Source organism: Lytechinus variegatus, chromosome 15, assembly GCF_018143015.1.
Source record: "Lytechinus variegatus isolate NC3 chromosome 15, Lvar_3.0, whole genome shotgun sequence".
In the NCBI taxonomy this organism is placed as follows: Eukaryota; Metazoa; Echinodermata; class Echinoidea; order Temnopleuroida; family Toxopneustidae; genus Lytechinus; species Lytechinus variegatus.
Window position 1 is genome coordinate 27,513,700 of NC_054754.1, and position 21,274 is coordinate 27,534,973.

Consider the following 21,274-nt stretch of genomic DNA (forward strand, 5'->3'; position numbering starts at 1 on the left):
TTTGCTTAATTAAACCAAATGGTACATGGACTAAATAGCTATTAGACCAACTGGAGGCCGTTTCATAAAGCTGTTCGTAAGATAAGAGCGACTTTAAGAACGACTGGTGAACCTTTCTTACAGTTTAACCATCGCCAATGTATATACCATTTACCACAAGAAAGGATCACCGGTCGTTCTTAAAGTCGCTCTTAACTTACGAACATCTTTATGAAACACCCACCTGGTTATTAGACAAAATGGTGAGTGGACGGAATGGCAATCAAACCATGTGGATATTGGATGGACTGATAGTAGACCTGGGGCCCTTTGCAGAAAGAGTTGCAATCAATCGCAACTCTAAAAATCATGCGCAACTTGATTTTCAACCAATCAACAGCGCGCATTTGGGACTTGCGATTGATTTTTTTACTTGCGTTTAAACGCAACTCTTTCTGCAACGGACCCCAGTTGGCATTTGGACGAATTGGCATTAGACCAAATGAAAACAAACCAGGTTTAAACAAGGGTAGAGAGTGGCAATTGTAGATTAATGCCTTGCCAGATAAGTACTAAATGAAGAATGATATTGACTTACCTATGACACCAGGAATACCCTTATCTGTTGGACAATCCTCTGTTAGAAGTAAGAAAATAACAAAACAATATAAAGAAATACATGTATAAACAAAAAAAGTACTGACTTCACATTCATTGTGAACACATGGGGCTGTACACCATCATTGCTTGGAAAAGAATCTGTTCCCTGACAACAATGCAATGATTATTTTGCTAATTTTGTGAACAGTTACACATGTCTTACAATAGTAATTTGGCATATATATATTTTTAATTTACACATATGAACACTTGGTTGGTCATTTTTTGGATTCGGTTCAATCTCATTATGATCGTTACTACTCCTGGGGGAGTGTTTCATCAACATATTTTGTCCCAAAAGTTGTCAGATCTGCCATCTTTCCTCAATTCTGATTGGCTAAGAAGTACTCTTACTATGGTAACTTTCGGATAGAACAGGACTCGTCGGATAAAACATATGACAAGTCCTTTCATGAAATGCTACCCTGGCATTTACGTAAAATCAAATTCCAATCAAAATGAATTCACAACAAAATTGTCTTACTTGCTGCCTTCTGTTTCTCCTTCTTTTTGCCGGTCAGAGCTGAGTTGCTCAATGCTAGGCATTCCTTGATGTAAGGTAACTCTACCAATTCTCTGTGGAGCCAAATAAGAATGGAGGTTGTCTGAGAGGGAGTCGAAATGTGTTTCACAAAAGAGGGAAATCAATCTTTCAAGAGAGTTGCAAGAGAGATGCCACAACTTTCTTTTTTTGTTTCAAACTCTGTGCTTTAAGATTGTAAAGAGTGCTTAATTTACAGTTTCATTTTTCTTTCTGAATCACCAAAGTACATGTCACCGCCTTCCCGCACAATGGCTGTTAGCGCACACTGCACTTCGCCTGTCTCATTTTTCTTTCTGAATCACCAAAGTACATGTCACCGCCTTCCCGCACAATGGCTGTTAGCGCACACTGCACTTCGCCTTTCCACATAATGGCTATTAGCGTGCACTGCACGTGCTAACGTGCAGTGAACAGTACGTGGTAACGGCCTTTGTGCGGGAAGGCGACGCGCAGGCCGCACTAACTGCCCTTTTGTGGGAAGGCAATACGTAGTGCGGGCTAAAGTAACGGCCTTTGTGAGGGAAGGCAACGATGTATAATCCTTTTATGTCAATTTCTTGTTGTTCTTAACTTGTAATTCATTTTCAATAACTTTTTTCCTGTACTTTGTTCTAAAAAACCAAGTAACCTAGACTTATTTCTTCCTTTGTTTTCACATTGAATAAGGGTGATATACAAAAATAACAGTTTTATTCTAAAAATTGTCACAGCAAATCAATATATATTTTGTTGAAGCGCCGTGGTGTAGCGGTTCTGACTATCGCCTTGTAATCAGAGGGTCGTATGTTCGAATCCCACAATGGCCTAGCGCACTTTGGCAAGGCGTCAATCCACACTTTGCCACTCTCACCCAGGTGCTAATTGGGTACCGGTAGGAAACAACCGTCATTGTGGTTGGTTTTGCAAGCTTGCGCCTAACAGGCTGCTTGGAATGCTATGAATCCAGTGACCAGGTAATAATAATTGTGAAGCGCTTTGAACAGTCGTAGATTGATAAAGCGCTATATAAATGCCAATTATTATCATTTTCTGTTGCTTCACGTAGAACTGCAATTAATTGCAGATTCACTATCAATTGTTGACTTGGAATTAATTTTTGGACCTATATTTTGACTTAATACAATTGACTGCAGGTTTGTTGTGCCAACATGTTAAAGTCATTTACCATAACCAATGAATATTGGTGCATTTATGAATGACAGACTACCCAATAGTTACATCCTAGGCCATAATCTGACAAAAACAAATTTAGGACTTCTCCCGCATATTACAATAATATTTCAGGCTTTATATCGCTCAAAATAATTGAGATAAGAGAATTATTGGTTTGGTTTTATTTACTGTACGGTATAAAAATCACAACAAAATACATTGTTAAAATATTAAAAACAAATATATAAACACTTAAAAAGATAGAGATGGATCACTTTATTAAGAGCCATTGATATAATGGCTCTGTTCTTCCTAGAAGTCAAGAAGATCTAGGATTCGAAAAATTTAATAACATAAATTGAGCTGGCTATGACAGTTTCATACTGATATAAGTATTTTTTTTAAATTCTGAATACAGAGCAGGAACACTCTAACATCTATATAATGGGAGTGACATAGAAAAAAAATAATAATGAATAAATTATATAAACAAAGGATGTAAAAGAAGCTTACAATGCTGATGGCCTTTGTTGAAAGTTTCTCCTCAGCATCGTGCGAATAACTTGACTAAGATCTGCAGAGTAAGTCTGAAAATAGACAAAATACCAATTATCATTATACAATACACACTACAATGTGAGAGAAAAAAACAAAGAAAAATCACTACGATTAAATGTTCTTAAGCAAAACAAGCCTGTCAATATTAATAACGTGTATTTGGTTGAAAACAACTTGTCTTCTTTAAATAATTCATTCAAAATTTTTTCACTGTTTCTGCCAGAAAGCTGCGTTCTCCCAAGAACCTTGCATTCTTATATCATTTACAAGAGAAAATTGAATTAAAGCTAAGTTAGTGTAGTTGCAACAAAGAATAATATCATGTGAAACTGTTTAAATGTTTAACTGTCACCACAGCAACGTTCATCTAGATCTTGTACACTTACATGACCCACGTTGTGAAATCTAAGCTGTAAAACAATTACTGAAGATCACCAACACAGACAGGCTTGTGTGAGACAATTGTATTTTTATTCTTGGAAACAGGCCTGACACCTGACTTGAATGCCTTGCTTATTTTGCTAATTTCTCAGCAATTACGCATTTTTTACCATGATCATTTCGCATACCCCTTGTGTTAATGTATACAAACAATTTGATGGTCATTTTATTGGATTCTTTTTCAAAGTTATTATGAAATTATTACAACTGTCATTTATGTCTGTGCACTCATAATTGTCAACAACTGCATATGGATGTAGTGGCTTGGTCCCACTGCACTTAAGAATGCAGAGAGGATGTAAAATGGAAAAGAATCTTGCCATCCGTTGGAAAACATTAAATATCTGTTGTGCACTTTTTGCATAGTATTTCATACGCTCTATATCAGAGATGCCAACCTCTTGACACAAAAAATCAGACTGAATATCCTCAAAAATCATATTTTTTAGTGAAAAATCAGATTTTCACGAAAACTCAACATGACCAGTGCAAGCCTTGAATTTTTTTTGAAAAATTGCCCTGGGCTCGCAGGCTTTTTACAGGAACCGGGGGCAATTTTCTGGAACCAGGGGCAATTTAAAAAAAGAATATAACTGTGAACCACACTCAAATTTGTTTATAGTAAGCGCAGCTCCTGCAATTTTTTAATTAGTACAGAAATAGCATGCTAAGTAATAGGCTTATTCAAACAACTAAGAAATCAGATTTAAATGTTTAAGTGTGTTTTGACACCCTCACTCCACATCCCCTTTACATGGGCTTATTTACTTTTCATCTTTAATGAACCACAAACAATGAACCCCCCAAAAAAAAATCTAAATAAATGAATAAAATAAACATATAAAAAAGAGAGAATTCAGATCAAATAAAAAATTTAGAAAAAAATTTTTTAAGGTTTTTTTCATGGTTAGAATCACGGTTGTGGGTGAGTGTTTGTGTATGATTGTGACTGTGAGGTGCACTTGGATTGCATATAAATTATGTTAAAGAAATGAAGAAATTAAATCAATATCTAACTCAGTCTATTCAAATTCCAGCACATAGCCACAGGCTACATGTAAATTTTTAAATGTACATGTATTGTAGGTTCATGTACCTTAAGTTTTTCACAAGTTATTTGAAAACGCAGATCTTCACAGAAAATGCCTTTCATTCTGGGAGAGTCTAAATTCTGTGAAAATGTATTCATAAATAACTTAAATATTCATCACAATGAAGAAATCATGAAGTTTTTTGACAGTTTTCAAAAATTAACATGAAATCTAAACTCTATCTGAAACAGAAAATCACCATCACTTAGGCCATTACTGATAGAATTCTCACCCAGAGCTCTGGCAGAGAACATGAGCTCAAACTGGCTAGCTAACAGCATACAAGTACCACACTCAAGTGCACGGCGTCCTCCTATTTTTTTTAGATGGAGCCTTGTTTGATGATTTATTGTCTGATATTTACCCCTCACCAAGAAAGAAATTAAAAAGCTATAATTCACAACTATTGATTTTGGATTAATAAGGCTCCGTTTTGACAAGCAAAGTCGGCGACTGTGAGGATAAAAGACTCGCACATCCTATGTGCTGTGAACGGGGATTTATCTCCTGTGCAATTCAAATTACTATATCACAGAATTGTGATATCCCGACTGGAAATGTGTGCATTAGAAATTGCACATGGTGAAGTAGGGAAAAACTGTTACCGCTACTGGAAGCACGCGCGTACATGTATTACAGGAAGAAAAAAAAGACGGACGTAGCTCACTTTTTATGGTACTGAAAAAAAGACGCACTTGGCAATTTGAAACTGTGCTTATACATACACAGCACACATATATGGGACAAAAACAGGACAATGACAGAAAGTCGGGAAATCGTATTTTTGATGGCCAAAATCGTACTGTCGTATTTTACTTGTTTTATCGTACTCAATACGATAAAATTGTACTGGTTGGCATCTCTGCTATATCCATCGAGCATCCGTCCACCTGTGATTTCATTGTTGATGAAAACGGATGGAGCCACCCCTAAATTTTGTGTGTCCGCTGTATTAAAGGAAAATATTAACTCTTCCCCAAAAAACAACAAACAACAAAATGAGTCAAATGCACAGCTTACCTTACTCACTGTTTCTAGAACCTCTTCTAATCTAGCTGGATCTTGCTTGATGTCCATTAAAACTTGACCCACTGATTGCGTCTAGGGTAAATAAAGGTCAAACAATCTCATTAATTCAAGAATTTCAAGGCATCCAGGAAAATCAATTTAAAAGCATTTCAAAATGAATTAGAGCATTAATTATGATTTCCTGCACAAATCAGAGCAAATAATTCTTAATCAATTCCTTCTGTTTTCGTACTTTACAATTCTCTAGATTATGTAATAGGTGACGAATGTGCCAGTTTTCCTCATGGCTGTGAGATGACCAGGCAATTAACTTTCAATTTTTGGGAGCCACTTTTCAAAACCGACTGCCTCGATAATGACAAATAAGTTTAACATTGCATTATTTTCCAGGGCTCTTTTGAGCATTTCAGAGGCAGTGTCATCCAAAGCCCTTATGTAATCTTTTTCTCTGGAGAGGAGTCCAATCATTTCAAATCTATCAAGGCTACTCCACACCTCAAGTCTGGTCCATGATCGGATTTTGGAACAAATTGCATTTTGCTCAATTTCTGAAATGTGAATGGAAAGTATTTTTTTTTATTTGAGGCTCAAATTAAGTGAAAGAATACAAATATAACAATTTGGGATGATTGCAAGCCTTTATTTTGGAGTAAAGGCCAAATTAGTTTCAAATCGTAGCTGATTGACGATTGCTATGATGTCATTACGACTAGAGATTAAATTCACTTTTATAGGATGACAGCATAGTCACAAATTGCACATAGGTATTTGTACAATGAACATTACACAGTAAGATATGCCATGTCTCAATATCAGCATCAAATTCTACGCTTTATTCCAAAATCGGGTCACAGATCGATCGTAAGGTGTGCAGTGGTCTTCAGGGTAAAATACAAACTAACTTCTTACATCTAAGAATCCACAAGTAGCCATCTCAAGAATAATACAGCCTAAAGACCAGACATCGCTTCTCTCATCGTATGGCTTCTCTAAAACCTCAGGTGCCATCCAGTTCATTGAACCTGATAAAGGTCAAAGGAAAAGGTCATATCATAAAGTTATTAATTTGATAAAACAAGGTATCAGGGTAAAATTATCATCCATTCCGGTATTTGGATTTCATGAACTTGCAGGGTCTCAAAATCTTCTCTGCGCTCTCTTCCATATTCAAGCACATTACTGCTTATTTCCCCAAATCAGAAAATTCTACGGTATTGATGAGAAATCTAATGCCTCCTATTACTACTTTCTATTAAAAGGTACAGATGACGAAGCTGCAGTAAATACTGATTTCATGGGAAAGTCTGCAAAATCAGGGTCTTGTTGCCATCACATCATATTAGATCTAGACCTAGTTTACTTTACAAAAACCCAACTCTGTGAAATCTAAGCTAAAATGTGACCGCACTGGAGATCATCCACACGGATGCGCACATGTGGGGTAGCATATCATTATTGCTTTTTAAAAAAAAACAACCCCCAACATTTGGGTGGAAAACCATACTTTATTGTCCATTTCTCAGCCATGGCACTTTTTCTACTACAAACTTTTGACAATTTTTTTTATTCCAACGTATACAAACTTTGGTGATCATTCTATTAGATTCTGTTTGAATTCATTCTCAGATCGTAACCACAACTTGGCCCCGTCTTACAAAGAGTTATGATCGATCAAATCAACCACAAATATGGAAAGCCAGCAACGTCATCATCTAAAAAGCATGCTTGTTCAACATATTTTCTAGAATGATGTCCACTGATATATTTTCTTGAAAATTCAATATGCTTTTCTTTGTTTTCAAAGGACATTGTGCAAACTTCCTGTGGAAAAATTATGGTATGGATGGATTTCCATACAATTGAGATTGATTGGATCAACTGTAACTTTATGTCAGATGGGCCCTGGTGTTTTTTTCTTTAATACAGTATCACTCACCCACAGTAGTCCTAGCCTTGGTTCTAGCGTCATCCATGATGGTTGCTACACCAAAGTCTCCAAGTGAGAGTGTGAGGTCATCGGTGAGGAAGATGTTACTTGGTTTCAAATCTCTGCACATCAATAAAATGAATAGTTTACTTTACTTTAAGATTTATTCTTAAAAATATTCAACCAAAGATTTGTTCATTGAAATATCCCTCTAAATAAATTCACTTTCACGACGTGGTAACTTTTTTTGGTTGGGAAATAAGTCAGAAAAAGAATGCATTATCTGTGGCCAATAATTCAAAATGAATATCTTCTTCTCTGATTCTCAGAGGACTATCAAGTAAACCAATGTACATACATTTAAATAAAAAAATCCATAATTTATTTATTGTTCGAAATAGACATGAAATGAAATACTCCGAAAATTTGCTTTGCCCAATTGATCGTGGGCCCAGCAGCCACTGTGCAGCGCCAGATCAACGAGGCTCTATCCCTTTAATCGTTGAATGCCAAACAGGGTAGCAGCAACTCCCATCTTTTAACGTCTTTTGGTCTGACGCGGCCGGGGTTTGAACCCCCGACCTCCTGGTTATGAGACGGACGCTCTACCAACTGAGCTAACACACCGGTAATGAGGGGACTATTCTGCAGGAAACAAATCTCTTAAATCGTTATTATCTGTTTGATATTCAGAATATTGTGATTGTGACTGTGATAAATATTTTTCAAAAATTTCAGAAAAACTTAGCAAAGTGAAGACAATAAAATGGACCTTTATCAAAGAATTGGTTCAGGGCAGACAAGTGCCAAGCCATTAATTTTGCCTAATATGCATGATTTTACTTTGACATGTAATGAGAGGTATAGACAAGCATTATGACTGATGACTGAAGATGAGGGTGATTCATCAACCGACAGGGATCCAAAATTAGCATGTCATAAAACAAATAATGCACAGTATTTTCTTGGGAATTAGAATTAAAACCCACACAGGGTACCCTGAAAACAATTCAAACACCCGAGCCCTGGGCATATTAGAACTGTTCTGAAGGAAGCTTGGGCAGGTCACTCTTCCGAATGTCACCGGTGTATTATTTCTACTTTAATTACCTGTGAATGACTTTTCTTTTATGCACGAATTCAAGAGCTTCGATCATCTGTCCACACCATTTCTTCAGGATCTGAAAAAAAAAAGAGATTTCTTTGTTTAATTTTTTTTACTATATATCTTATGATGAATCATTGATTATGAATTAATTCAAACCAGGCATGGTGGCTCAGTGGTGTAGTGCCGCCTCATGGACGGGAGGTTGTGGATTCTATACCCGGCTGAATTATACCAAAGACTTTTTAAAATGTAACCTTTGCCCTCTAGCTCGGCCCTCAGGAGTTAGATCCAAGAAGGGTATTACGTTTATGCAGGGCCTGCTGGTAAGGCAGCTTTATAATAGAAGTGGCTAACCTGGATAAAGAAAACATACTCATTATTCTTATTGATCTAAAGCAAAAGTGATGCCAGTACAGAATTAATCAATGATTTAAGATTTGTCAAGGGTCAAGAAGACCAATTACATCCCGGCTGAAAATTTCAGGAAAAAATAAAGTTTTTAGAGAAATGTCAGTAGTTGCAGTAAACACTACTTTCATGAGAAAGTCTGTAAAACCAGGCTTAATTGTCAGTATATCATCGCGAATCTAGATCTGGTACAGTTACATAAACTGAACTTTGTGAAATCTTGAAATCTACGCTGAAAAATGTTTACACTGAAGATCACCAACACAGATAAGCGCACGTGGGACAGTGTATTATTATTGCTTTGAATGTCGGCCCGACGCTTGACCCGAATCCTGTGCTTATTTGCTAATTTCTCAGCAATTACACAATTTCTTCCAGAATCCTTTGGCACATACTTTTATTTATACAGACACTTTGGTGGTCATTTCCTTGGATTCTGTACGAACTCATTTTGATATCGTTACCACAACTGGCATTTACCTTTAAAAGCAAAAAGTATAAAATAAATCAAACCGTAAATGAGCGAAGAAGGGTATTACAGGTGCTTTCTTTTATCTAATACTTGATTTTTTAGGCTTGACCTAGATAAGAGTAACAAGTACTGACCAGTTCTTCGATGGCTTCATTCTTTTTACGTTTCTTCTTCAATAATCTGTCCAGATCACCCATCTTGTAGTAATCCATGACTATACAAACTATGATAGCAGCTTCCTAGAAAAAGAGGGATTAAATCGGTGATGCATTTGTAGAATAAAAAATGAAAGTAAAAAATATGGCATTGCTCGTACTGTATTATTCCTTTTTTTCCGATGGATGAATTCAATACAAATAAACAAGATACTGACACCACCCTTTTTCTTGTCTACATATATATTAACACAATTATAGCAAAAAATAAAATAAAGAACAAATATATCAAGTTTCTTGGGAGATTACAGTCAAAATAACTATAAGTTGGTTCTAATTTATAACATTTTTATGGATTGGGGTCTACGGGTCGCTATGGAAGAGGATGACATAGTTGTCTTTGGTTTTTGACAATATCTGTGTATCAAACCTTGCCTTCTGTTCTTGTAATTACTGTTATTCTATTACATGTACATGCATACAAATAATGCATGCAGCCGATTGCGTAAGTGGAAATGCAGAGCACACAAGGTTTCTTTAGATAGGTGCTGCACAGTGCACGAGCCGCTTGCGGCAAGTGCCCAGTGTGCACCATTGGAAGAGACAGAGCTTTTTCTGCATTTACTTTTACGCACGACAGATCAAGTGCATTATTTGTTTTCTAAAATAGCAACACAGAAACAAATTCTTAAAAAGTTACAGTGCAGTTTTGTTGGACTTCTCACGCACCTGGTGTGCTTGAGCGTGCAATGTCAATTTTAATTGCACACCTTTTGCACTGCTGTGCATGCACAAAAAAAGTTGAATGTCATGTGACGTGTATTGGCCAATCGTGATGCTTGAAATAATAAACCTATTTTATAATACTGTACATGTACATACAATGTACTCTGTACTGCTTTTGAAATGCTTTATATGAGGAAAATCTTCTCCACACGGGCAAACATCTACTCAAAAGATTTGTGAGTCCTGCTTTGGCATATGTTAAACTTTTTCAGTTTATCCAACTTGGGAAAAGGGTGGGGTTTTCCCCTTTCTAATTTGTCACAGATCATATTCCTGATATAGATTACACCAATGCATAAACAACATTTGTATCAATACCGGTCAAGCATGATTCACAGCAAAAAAGAACCACCCATACCATCTTTTGTTTGAAACAATGCAGAGTCATTCAAAGGAAATCAATTTTTGTTATGTAATCACCTCCTCTTGAAACCTTCCCGCTATTATTATTGCCTTATTCTCATCTTTTTCTTTTCAGCTTTGTGTATTCCAAGCTTTATCACCCAAACACAATAGACTCACATCATGAAATTCCAAAGAGAGGTAACGAAAACAATGGTTCATCTCTTTATTTCACCACACCCTTTCATTATTATTACGAGGTGGTGGCTTCATTGATAAGGGGATACACTTAGGTCAGAATACTTCAAAGGTATTGATCGATTGATGCAAGGACCAGTGGACAGTATATAATTCTCAGTAAAGTTTATCGTACTTCCACCGTTAAGACTAGCCCCAACCCTACTGAACATAGACTCTCTAACAGAAATTGACTGGTATATCTGTTTATAACAAATCAACTCCCTCCAAAGTTTTACTTTCCCCCCTGGAGAATATTTTTCCTCAGCACTTTGCGCTTCTGGCAAAAACATAACTCCGTCAGGGAAATAAAATTTTATATATTATTATTATTATTTTATTTGGCATACAGAATCAAATAAAATATTACAAACAAGTGAATACAAAATGCAATAGAGTCATACAAATCATAATATAAAATTCAAGACAAAATTACGTTGTATCAGGTGCGTCTGGTCAAGCTGCCAGGGTATGGAAAAAGTTAACTTAATAACTATGGTCCGCAGACCTTCCTCCCCATACCTGACCAGACGCACCTGATATTGATTGAAATAATACATATATATATACATACATGTATATTCAACTCAGGTATGCACTATCTGTATGATATTGCATGGGAAAACGTGAAATAGTCGTTATATTTACCTCTTTGTCCCATACATGTATTGCATGGGAAAACGTGAAATAGTCGTTATATTTACCTCTTTGTCCCATATTGCATGGGAAAACGTGAAATAGTCGTTATATTTACCTCTCTGTATGATATTGCATGGGAAAACGTGAAATAGTCGTTATATTTACCTCTTTGTCCCAAGAGACGAAGAAATCCTTGTACCCACAGATGTATGCATGCTTGAGCTCTTGAAGAGCCATAGCCTATACGGTAAAAACAAACAAACAAACAGATAAGCAAAACAACAAAAAAATGAATCAATAAACATCAAAAGTTTGCACCATTCTGTTCACTTTATATCCACTTGGTGTTTTGTAAAACGACTTGTTTGGTTTTTTATTTGACGGTTTCCCTTAGTAACGGCTGTGCTTCTCAGCCAATCAAAATCAAGGATAGTTGTCGGGTCTGAACACTTACAAGATGACGAACATTGATGAAATGCTCACCCAGACACTTTGGATAAAATAATTATGTTGCTATATCTACAAAAATTTCACTAAATAATTGGTTTTCATATAAAGCTGTTGAGCAAGTTGCCACTGTGTCAGTTGTCATTGATAATGAAAATAACATGTTAAGTTTAAGGCAAAAGAATCCTGGGGTGGTATTCTGGAATGCTGTCATAACTTTTGTCGTAAATTTTGTCATCTAGTCCCCAAAATGTGACACCACAATGATTGTCACAAATCAGTAATCGGAACATTGTCTTTTACCAATCGAAATCACTGTTAGTTCCGAGTGAAAGCCCTTCTAAACAATAGGAAGGCCTGGGGGTACGTGGGCATATCCTCAATAAAGTAGTTGGCATCGCGTGACTTACAAAGAGAGACAGAGAGCTGAGAAGGCTTTTTAGAAGGGAGAGATATATATATATATATATATATATATCAGGAATGCGAAACAAATTCACGAGTAATGCAGTTTTTGCAATGCCAACAATTAAGTTCTTTTATTCACTCTCCAAATTTTCGGTAGACCTCTACCTTCTTCAGGGAAGATTTGTGAATTGTGAATGACAGTTCTTTTTATTAAAGCATGCACGATCTCAGCGGGACTAGGGTAACTGCTGCTAGGTGTGCAAAATGCTGTTATTAAAGGACAAGTCCACCCCAACAAAAACTTGATTTGAATAAAAAGAGAAAAATTCAACAAGCATAACACTGAAAATTTCATCAAAATCGGATGTAAAATAAGAAAGTTATGGCATTTTAAAGTTTCGCTTATTTTCAACAAAATAGTTATATGAACGAGCCAGTTACATCCAAATGAGAGAGTTGATGACATCACTCACTCACTATTTCTTTTGTATTTTATTATATGAAATATGAAATATTTTTATTTTCTCATCATTGTCATGTGAAATGAAGTTTCATTCCTCCCTGAACACGTGGAATTCCATTATTTTAACATTTTGTGCTTCAGGCAAGGAGGTCCTAATCGTCAAATTCGTAAATATTGAAATATTGTATAATTCAAACAATAAAAAACAAAAGAAATAGTGAGTGAGTGACATCATCGACTCTCTCATTTGGATGTAACTGGCTCGTTCATATAACTATTTTGTTGAAAATAAGTGAAACTTTGAAATGTCATAACTTTCTTATTTTACATCCGATTTTGATGAAATTTTCAGCATTGTGCTTGTCTGATTTTTCTCTATTGATTCAAATCAAAATTTTCTGAGGTGGACTTGACCTTTAATGTATATTGCGTGCTTTTGGGTAAAATATCATTAATGACGTATTAAAGTTACGTAATAATAAAAGAGTATGATATATTATCCCTCTGATTTCTGGTTCTTTTGACAGTCTGTAAAGTTTTCAAAGACCATGACTTGGTCAGTTAATGAAATGAAGTAAGACTTGAGAAAAATGGGGGTAGGACGTACAAAAATGTTGATCATTTTATGGAATTGCCCCATGACAAAATTTGTGACAGCTACATACATGTAGAACCTGTCATAAATGTTACCACTTCATTTGCTTGTCTATTGGGTTTCCATGCATTCATGAACCACATACTTTTAGTGCGTGCTAAAGAGAAGAGACAAAATTTATGACAATTTTTATGACATAAGTTCATATGACATCCATCAGAATACCGTTTCTGTCATATCTCTGAGAAAAAATATTGGGAAAAGACAAGGTTCAGAACACCGCCCCTGGATCTAGCTTCATAAAAGTAATTTCTTCACTAAATTTGCCATCAATGTAAATGATCACTTACCATAAAAATATTGATTGCAGGGGGGGAAGGGGAGGCTAAATTCATGTACAGTTACTGAAAGTACCAAAGTGCAATGTAAGTACCTGTACAGTACAAACTAGTCAATTTCCAGCAAAATTTGCATTTTTAACAGAATTTTTCAAATGATGATTAAGTCACTTCTCAGAGACATCAACGCTTTGCCCCCATCCCATGACTCGTTTCCTAAAAAGTCCTTTACAATACAATGTTTAATACTATGGCAACCATGCTCATTAGCATGGATATGGAAGTTACTGCTGGGTACACATTTACAATAATAATAATCATTCATGAAATTGTGCCCCAGGTACACTAATGTTAGGCACCTTTCGCAAATCTCTACAACGCGAGATTAGAGTCGGGTAACTCAAAAGTTAACGATTAATCATAGACTCGAATTTCTAGATTGATTATACATTACAGTCAATACAATCAAACGTAGAAAATTGTTTACGATCATTGCCAAGCTTTGTGTTACAGGCCCTATAGATCTTGCTTTTCGTGTGCAAAGCTCTTTCATACGATACCAGCATGCCATGCCATGCCATTTGCCTGCCTAAGCTCGCGGCGGGACTGTACCTGTATCATGGCTATGACTCCAGCTGGCTGGAGACATGCGAAATGTAGATTATGACATGGATAAGAAAGTGGTTTTTAAAACAAATCGAGTACATATTGAGTAAGGAAAAACTTACCGAATTAAGGCTTAGATATAGATCATTACAGTCCATCGAATCGATATTGCATTTAATGTGTATTATTTATGGATCACTGGCAATTGATTCCATGGGTCAGTCACCTCTCAAGCTGAATCATTTCCCATGCGTTGACATGTACACAGCATGCAACAGGCCATAAACCGTCTAAATTTGCGGAGTTTTTTTCTTTTGCTAGCACCTTCTACATAAACGATATGCCTCTAGCACACAATGTAATGGGCAGTATGTTTTACTTTTCCGCAGAAATGGGGGGTTTGCCGGGGGGTACACTTCCATTGACGAGTGGATACCAGGCGCGACCATGGGGTTTCGTAAAGCACCCTAAACAAGGGAAGGTCTTTTCCAGATTATTAAAATGCATCTCTCAACAAGTTTTTGGGTTGTGACACCCAACAGGTAGTGGAAATATACACCTTTTCAGTATTTTAATCATTCTTTCTCACACCCTCATAACGCTACATAGGCCTATACGTATACCCACTCTTTCCCTTTTAACGTGTGGTCGCGCCTGGTATCCAGCATTCAATGGAAGTGGGTCCCCCGGGCGGCCTCTCGAGCTCTGGGAGGAAGCAAATTTGGATTTTGAAAGTCGTCCTAAATCAGATATATCGCTGTTACCATAGTAGCAACCAGAATTTTGCACACGAAACGCAAATTGAATGTTTCTGTTTCAGATGCGAAACGAAAAAATATCCCATGTCACACAATTTGCATTACAGGACGGAGTTTTACGACCATGACGACGGGCCCAAAAGTCTCTCCCAAAATGAACTACCGTTCTAAATAAGCGTACGCGTCCTCAAACGAAAGGTCGGGGTTGACAGAGCTATAACCAAGTATTTAAGCTAGCTATTCAGACTATAATTATATTTGTACAAGGACTGGTGTTACTTGTACTACATGTATGTGGGGGGCAAGGCTAAGTCAACAAAATTAAAAGACACCACTGGAGCGAAAATTCTTTATAAAGCTGAACAACAGATAGCTAAAAGTCGAAGGCTATATATGGTATCACGATGTAGGACATGGATGCTAAATTTACCACAGCATGTACAAACTGTACATAACCCCTAAAGAGCAACAACTCCTGTACATTTAAGTCATGAGTTGATTAAAGTCCATGATTGGGAGAAACTTTGGAAAGACCCAGGGAAAAAGATTCGGGGCAAAACATACCCTAAATATGTTTGACCCTGCGATTTACCATTCTTTCAAAACCACCCTTTTCTTGAAAATCAATGTTTTTGATACTTTTAACGAGTGCAGGCGCGGCCCTCAACCAAAACTTGAAGCAAACAACCATTTAAACTTTTTTTTTGGGGGGGGAGGCTACATAGTACATACATGTATGTATACAGCAATACATATTTGACTACCCCCCCCCCCCAAGGATTATAATCCTGCTGTAGAACGTGGGAGGATAGATTGCGTTATCCGGACTGACTTGGAGGACTTATCTCTACATTGAGCAAATAATACAATAGAAAGAATAAACCACTAAATAATACTAGTGGCTTTGAAGACAATGTGTAAATGTTGTAAGCACCCACTGTAATGTACATGTGTCTAACACATTTACTCCATGTGTAACACATTACATTAAGTTTACACATTTTATTAAACAGGACACTCTTCTCATATCGAATATGGGTAGGAAAAGACTGCCACTATTAAAGAAATTGTCGCCACTTGCTTTCGAGCAGTTTTACTGGTTGCTAAGCAACAAGTGTTTTATGATCCAGGATACCAGAGAATCTGTCTGCCGCAGACTGGAATTAGTTAATGAATAATAATTACATCTAGTCTGTTATTAGTAAGTCTACAACGACTTTATACATAGAAAGCACACAGCAAGAAGAGCTCGACTTTGCAACCTTGCAACATATTGAGTTACAAAAATTACTATTTCTTTGTAATGTCATGAAAATCACAATCATAGCTTTCTATAAACTTTTCCATCTGCCACCCAGCACGTTTAGAATTTACTGACTTTTGAGGAACAAAAAGTTAATATATCAAAAGACTTAAAGACAGTCACACATAAATGTTGAATACAGTATTCGTAACTCAAATATTTTTTAAAGGCAAAGTGGCTGTAGAGACTATTACAATCTAGGTTTTTTTTCTGCTTTCTACTTTTGTTCTTCGCTGTCCTATTAGAACTTTGAATGCTTTCAAAGCCTTGCAGGTTATCGTGGATTGCTTTTCATTTGACCTTCGAAAGAATGGCTATCACTTTCAGTCAAATAATTTTCCACTTGGTTATAATAATGTACATGACAGGATATACATTTAAATTAAATTTTCCAAATAAGTTTGTATTAAAATTGGAAGTGCAAGACATTTCTTTAGACATTGCTCTTGCAGGGTCTATCATGTGGAATTCTCTTCCACATACCATTACCATGTAGTTTGAAAACCCAGTTGTTAGCGACCAACTTCATGGGCAACGGGGCTTTTTTTACAGACAGATATGTCTTCATTTACATAGTAAATTTTGAATGTGTATTCTAACTGATTTTCTTTCTCTAATTTGCTCTGAAGCACCTTGGGCATCTATGGAAGGTGCATTGTGCAAAACAAATACTATTATTTATAAGATATGTACATGTATGTATGTAAAATACATAATGACCAACATGTACTTGTATGTGACTTATAAAATGCCAAATCCACTCCGTAAAATGCTCAAGGTACATATTAAAAAGTAAAAAGAAAGATTTAACATTTTTCAAAGACTCTATTTTTGATGCCTTCAGGAAGTCTGTTCCAAGGTAGGGGAGACTGGGGTTAGTTGGAACATGGGGTAAGTTGAAACATTGTAATTTTCTTTAAAGCCTGTAAAATAAATTTATGCAATACTGCCCTCAAATTATTGCTATTAATAATACAACAGTGTTGAATAATTTTTGCAATAAATTGAGGGTAGTATTGCATAAATTTATTTACAGGCGTTAAAGAAAATTACATTATTTCAACTTACCCCTTGTTCCAACTAACCCCTGTCTCCCCTATTGGACGTGAATGAGCAAATGATCTTTCCCCCAAGTTAGCAAACTATCACCTCAGCACAAGCACCTGTCCATTCCCGACTAATCTGATAAATCATATTCCTAAATTACCTAGATTAACATTAACCTGTTTGCACATTCAGTGACCTGTAACCCTAGCCCCATTCTTGTGACCCTTAACTCTACAATTCTTGAATTCTTGCACTCATAGGCAACCAGGATTAATATTTTGAACTTATTTTCTCATGATCACTAGGTTACAGCAGGAATTTTCATTTCAAATAATGCCCTTCGTGACCTTTGACCTCATCATCCCAAAGTTGGATACCAAGATGGATGAAACGACAACCATAAAGAGTGTGAAAACAGACGGGTCGCACAGTATTACAAACACCTGTATATTCTAAAATGATGTTCATACCAATTTTGGAATATGTTTAATTTCGAACCCCAAATTTTGTTACATTGTGGTGTATTGCATGTAAAAGAGAAATATTGTAAATCTCATTTACTTCGGATATACATAAATCTAAACAAAATATTTTGATAGCATCATCATAACATGGGGGGTGGGGGGGGCAGTCAAATGTAATGCTGTACACACGCGTGGCCAAATTATTTCCAAACACCCCCTAAACGAGTTTTTCTCTGTGTGCAAAATAACCCACTAAACAAGTTTTTCGCGGGCTTTATTTACACATTTTTGCCCCTAAACAAGTTGTCGCCAGAATATAACCCCAGGTAAACGGCTTCCATGGAAAAAAACACCCTAAACACGTTTGGCTAGTCTTTAAAAAAAGCTTTGGAAAAAAAGCATGTACCCTAAAATACGTTTGACCCTGTGATTGACCAGTCTTTCAAAACTACCCCCTTTTTTAAATCGGTGTTTTGATACCCTTAACAAGTGCACACACAGCCCACATCCAAAAAAAAAAAAAAACCTTTAAACACGTTTTTGGGGGCATGCGTGTGTACAGCAATATATATTTGACTGCCCCCCCCCCCCCCCCCCGGGATATCATGGAGCTTTACAAGTACCGGTAACAAAAAAGGTGTTGTAGCAAACAATCATTTTCTTTTACAGAAAGTATTTAAAATTAAGGTTAATTGTCACCATTATCATCTAGATCTGGAATATTGATATAAATTGATCGTTGTGAAATCATGAAATCTTAGCTGGAACCTAAAATTTTGATGATCATTATTCTTAATAAAGGCATGTATGTGGGACAGTGCATTGCTTTGAAAAATACCCTAAATTTGATGGAATTCTATGCTTATTTTGCTTTAATACATGTAGGACAGTGATTTTCCGCGATCGCGGAAAACGGACGGAATTCACGGAAAGGGCCTTTTGAAACGGAAAGTGGCATTTCAAACGGAAAATCACGGAAAACGTATTTTCCCTCAAAATACACAGAATAGCAACACAAATTACTCCAAAATCACAACAAAATGAGAATATTAAATGGCCACAAAACCCCAGAAAACACGATCTCACTTCGCTACAATCATGACAATTCACACATCGTGACTGCACTCGACATCAGCACACTCGATTGTACCCCGCGCCCGTACCCGGCCGGCCGGGTTGGGCTTCACTGCACTGTATACACATATCATATCGTTCAACTACACGGTCGTGTGTTGCCGCCCTCTACGTTTGAAGATGTAACAGTACGATATCGTGGTCTTAAAATCCAAGATGGCGGATTGGCAAACGCCGTTGACTGATGATAACGATGTCAAAAATCCCCCAAAACTATCGATGAAATATCATTTCACCGTGAAATAATGCTAATAATGTGAAAGGTGAGGATGTATGCATGCTAAATTTCGTTGTAAAAATATCATATATACCCGCATAGATCCGATTAGAACGGATTCTATTGTGTTGTTGGTACAGTAGCAGATACAATTTTGACCAGTGCGAGTGTACGGTACGTGTAATTTTGCTATTCAATGTGGAAACGGAATTGTCACTTTTCCGTGTGTACAAAGTCTATGGGGAAACGGAATTTCCGTTTTCTGACATGCTGAAACGGAATTTGAGATTTTCTGAAACGGAAAAGGCAATTTTTTGAAACGGAAAATCACTGTCCCTATACATGTATATCTTAGCAATTACAAATTTTCTTCAAGAGTCATTTGACACAGGTAGGCATTTTATTGAATTCTGTCCAAACTCATTCTGAGATCGCCACCATAACTAGTATTTATCTTTACTATTTGGCACCTATGAGAGAAAGGTCTGAATGAATCTATGAAAATGAAAACTATAAGGAGTTACCCCCCCCCCCCCCATTTGAACAACTCTTACTTTGAGAAGAATATTTCTTGCAAACTTAAAAAATTGGTGCTTCAATAGAATGTTGGAAACCTTAAATAAAGTCCATAACAAAAACAAGAGGGTTCATTGGCACAGATTGCTAAGCTTGATTACAAACATACACAGCAAAATACTATAACACTCTCTGTATCAACATTGAAATAGATATGTAAGACTTAAAATAGATTCCCATTTCATAAAAACACAGAAAATTTATAATTTTTTTTTTACTTTGGCATGTTTATCAACTTCAATTAGTTTGTCATACTTTGCATTTGAAAGGACTGGTGTGAAATCCAATCATTGAAGTTCAGTGATCCAAGGGCAGATCCAGGATTTATGAGGGAGGGGAAACTTCAAAACAAAGCCATGAAATTGACAAGCCCCCCCTCCCCCCCTGAAAAAATATCATCACCACCACCAATCAGGAGCATTTTCCAGTGCAATGTTTGACAAGTAAAAACATACAAATTAAATAAAAGCAAGTTACATAAAATCAGATGCCCCCTTGCCCCCCCCCCAAAAAAAAAGATTGACCTTTAAATGTTAACATCTGAAAAAATAACCTTACCTCCTTGAAAGCTTTGGTGGCTTCAGTCTCATCATTACATTCAACCTGGGGAAAAAATGAAAATAAAATCAGTTATCTCTCAACAATTATGGGATTTGATCACCAAATTATGAAACTTCAAAGCTAAATTAGAATTTATAGGAGTGACATCATCAATAGTAAAAAACTACACATCCAGTATGTAGAGGTTTAGCATCCCGTTGGCCCACTGAACTCTCATGTTTCGAAGAAACTTTGCTCGTAATGCATTCTGGTAAGGAAGTCACGATAGCCTCAATCAAGACAAATTCGCAATTTCGTTTTGAATTGATAAAAAGTCAAAATCATTTTTTCTCAGAAAAGGAAAAACAAATATTGACGGTGAACTTAACTCAGAACGTTTTAACAAAAATGCTTAAGAAGAAACACAGAAGTTCGGAATAACAAACTTTACCGTGAGTCTAATCAGGGGAGAATCCAGGATATTCCAAGGGGGGGTGGGTTGCTCATACAGAAAAAACAAGCCCCCCCCCATCCAATGAAGGACATTTACATCACAAATAATTTTGCAATTAGTATCTAAAAATCCAGAATTAAAAAATCTAAACCTAAAGGATTTTCAGTAAAAAAATGAATAAATAAAATGTAAAAAATCTCTTACCACAAAGGCCTACATGTATATCTGGATCTGCCCATATATATTTAGGGGCAGATCCAGATTTTCAAGGGGATGGCAGGGGCATTTTCACAGAAAAAATAACAAGGTTCCATTGGAGATGATTTGTGTCACGAAAAATTTGACAATAAAAACAAATCCTTGCTTAAGTATGAAGTTTTAAAAACTTTTTAAGTT

The 21,274-nt window shown here is 36.4% G+C and overlaps 1 protein-coding gene across 1 annotated transcript in view; it reads right to left on the bottom strand.

Annotated features, from left to right (window-relative positions):
• Nucleotides 1-21,274, bottom strand: part of LOC121428601 (serine/threonine kinase-like domain-containing protein STKLD1) — a 44,642-nt gene that overhangs the window by 17,789 nt on the left and 5,579 nt on the right. The window contains exons 3-12 of the mRNA XM_041625358.1: nucleotides 20,443-20,487; nucleotides 11,694-11,768; nucleotides 9,504-9,608; nucleotides 8,492-8,562; nucleotides 7,391-7,503; nucleotides 6,364-6,476; nucleotides 5,446-5,526; nucleotides 2,849-2,922; nucleotides 1,124-1,215; nucleotides 578-616 (exon numbers count right to left, since the gene is read on the bottom strand). Coding sequence (XP_041481292.1) covers nucleotides 578-616; nucleotides 1,124-1,215; nucleotides 2,849-2,922; nucleotides 5,446-5,526; nucleotides 6,364-6,476; nucleotides 7,391-7,503; nucleotides 8,492-8,562; nucleotides 9,504-9,608; nucleotides 11,694-11,768; nucleotides 20,443-20,487 — 808 coding nt within the window. The remainder of the gene's footprint in view (nucleotides 1-577; nucleotides 617-1,123; nucleotides 1,216-2,848; nucleotides 2,923-5,445; nucleotides 5,527-6,363; nucleotides 6,477-7,390; nucleotides 7,504-8,491; nucleotides 8,563-9,503; nucleotides 9,609-11,693; nucleotides 11,769-20,442; nucleotides 20,488-21,274) is intronic.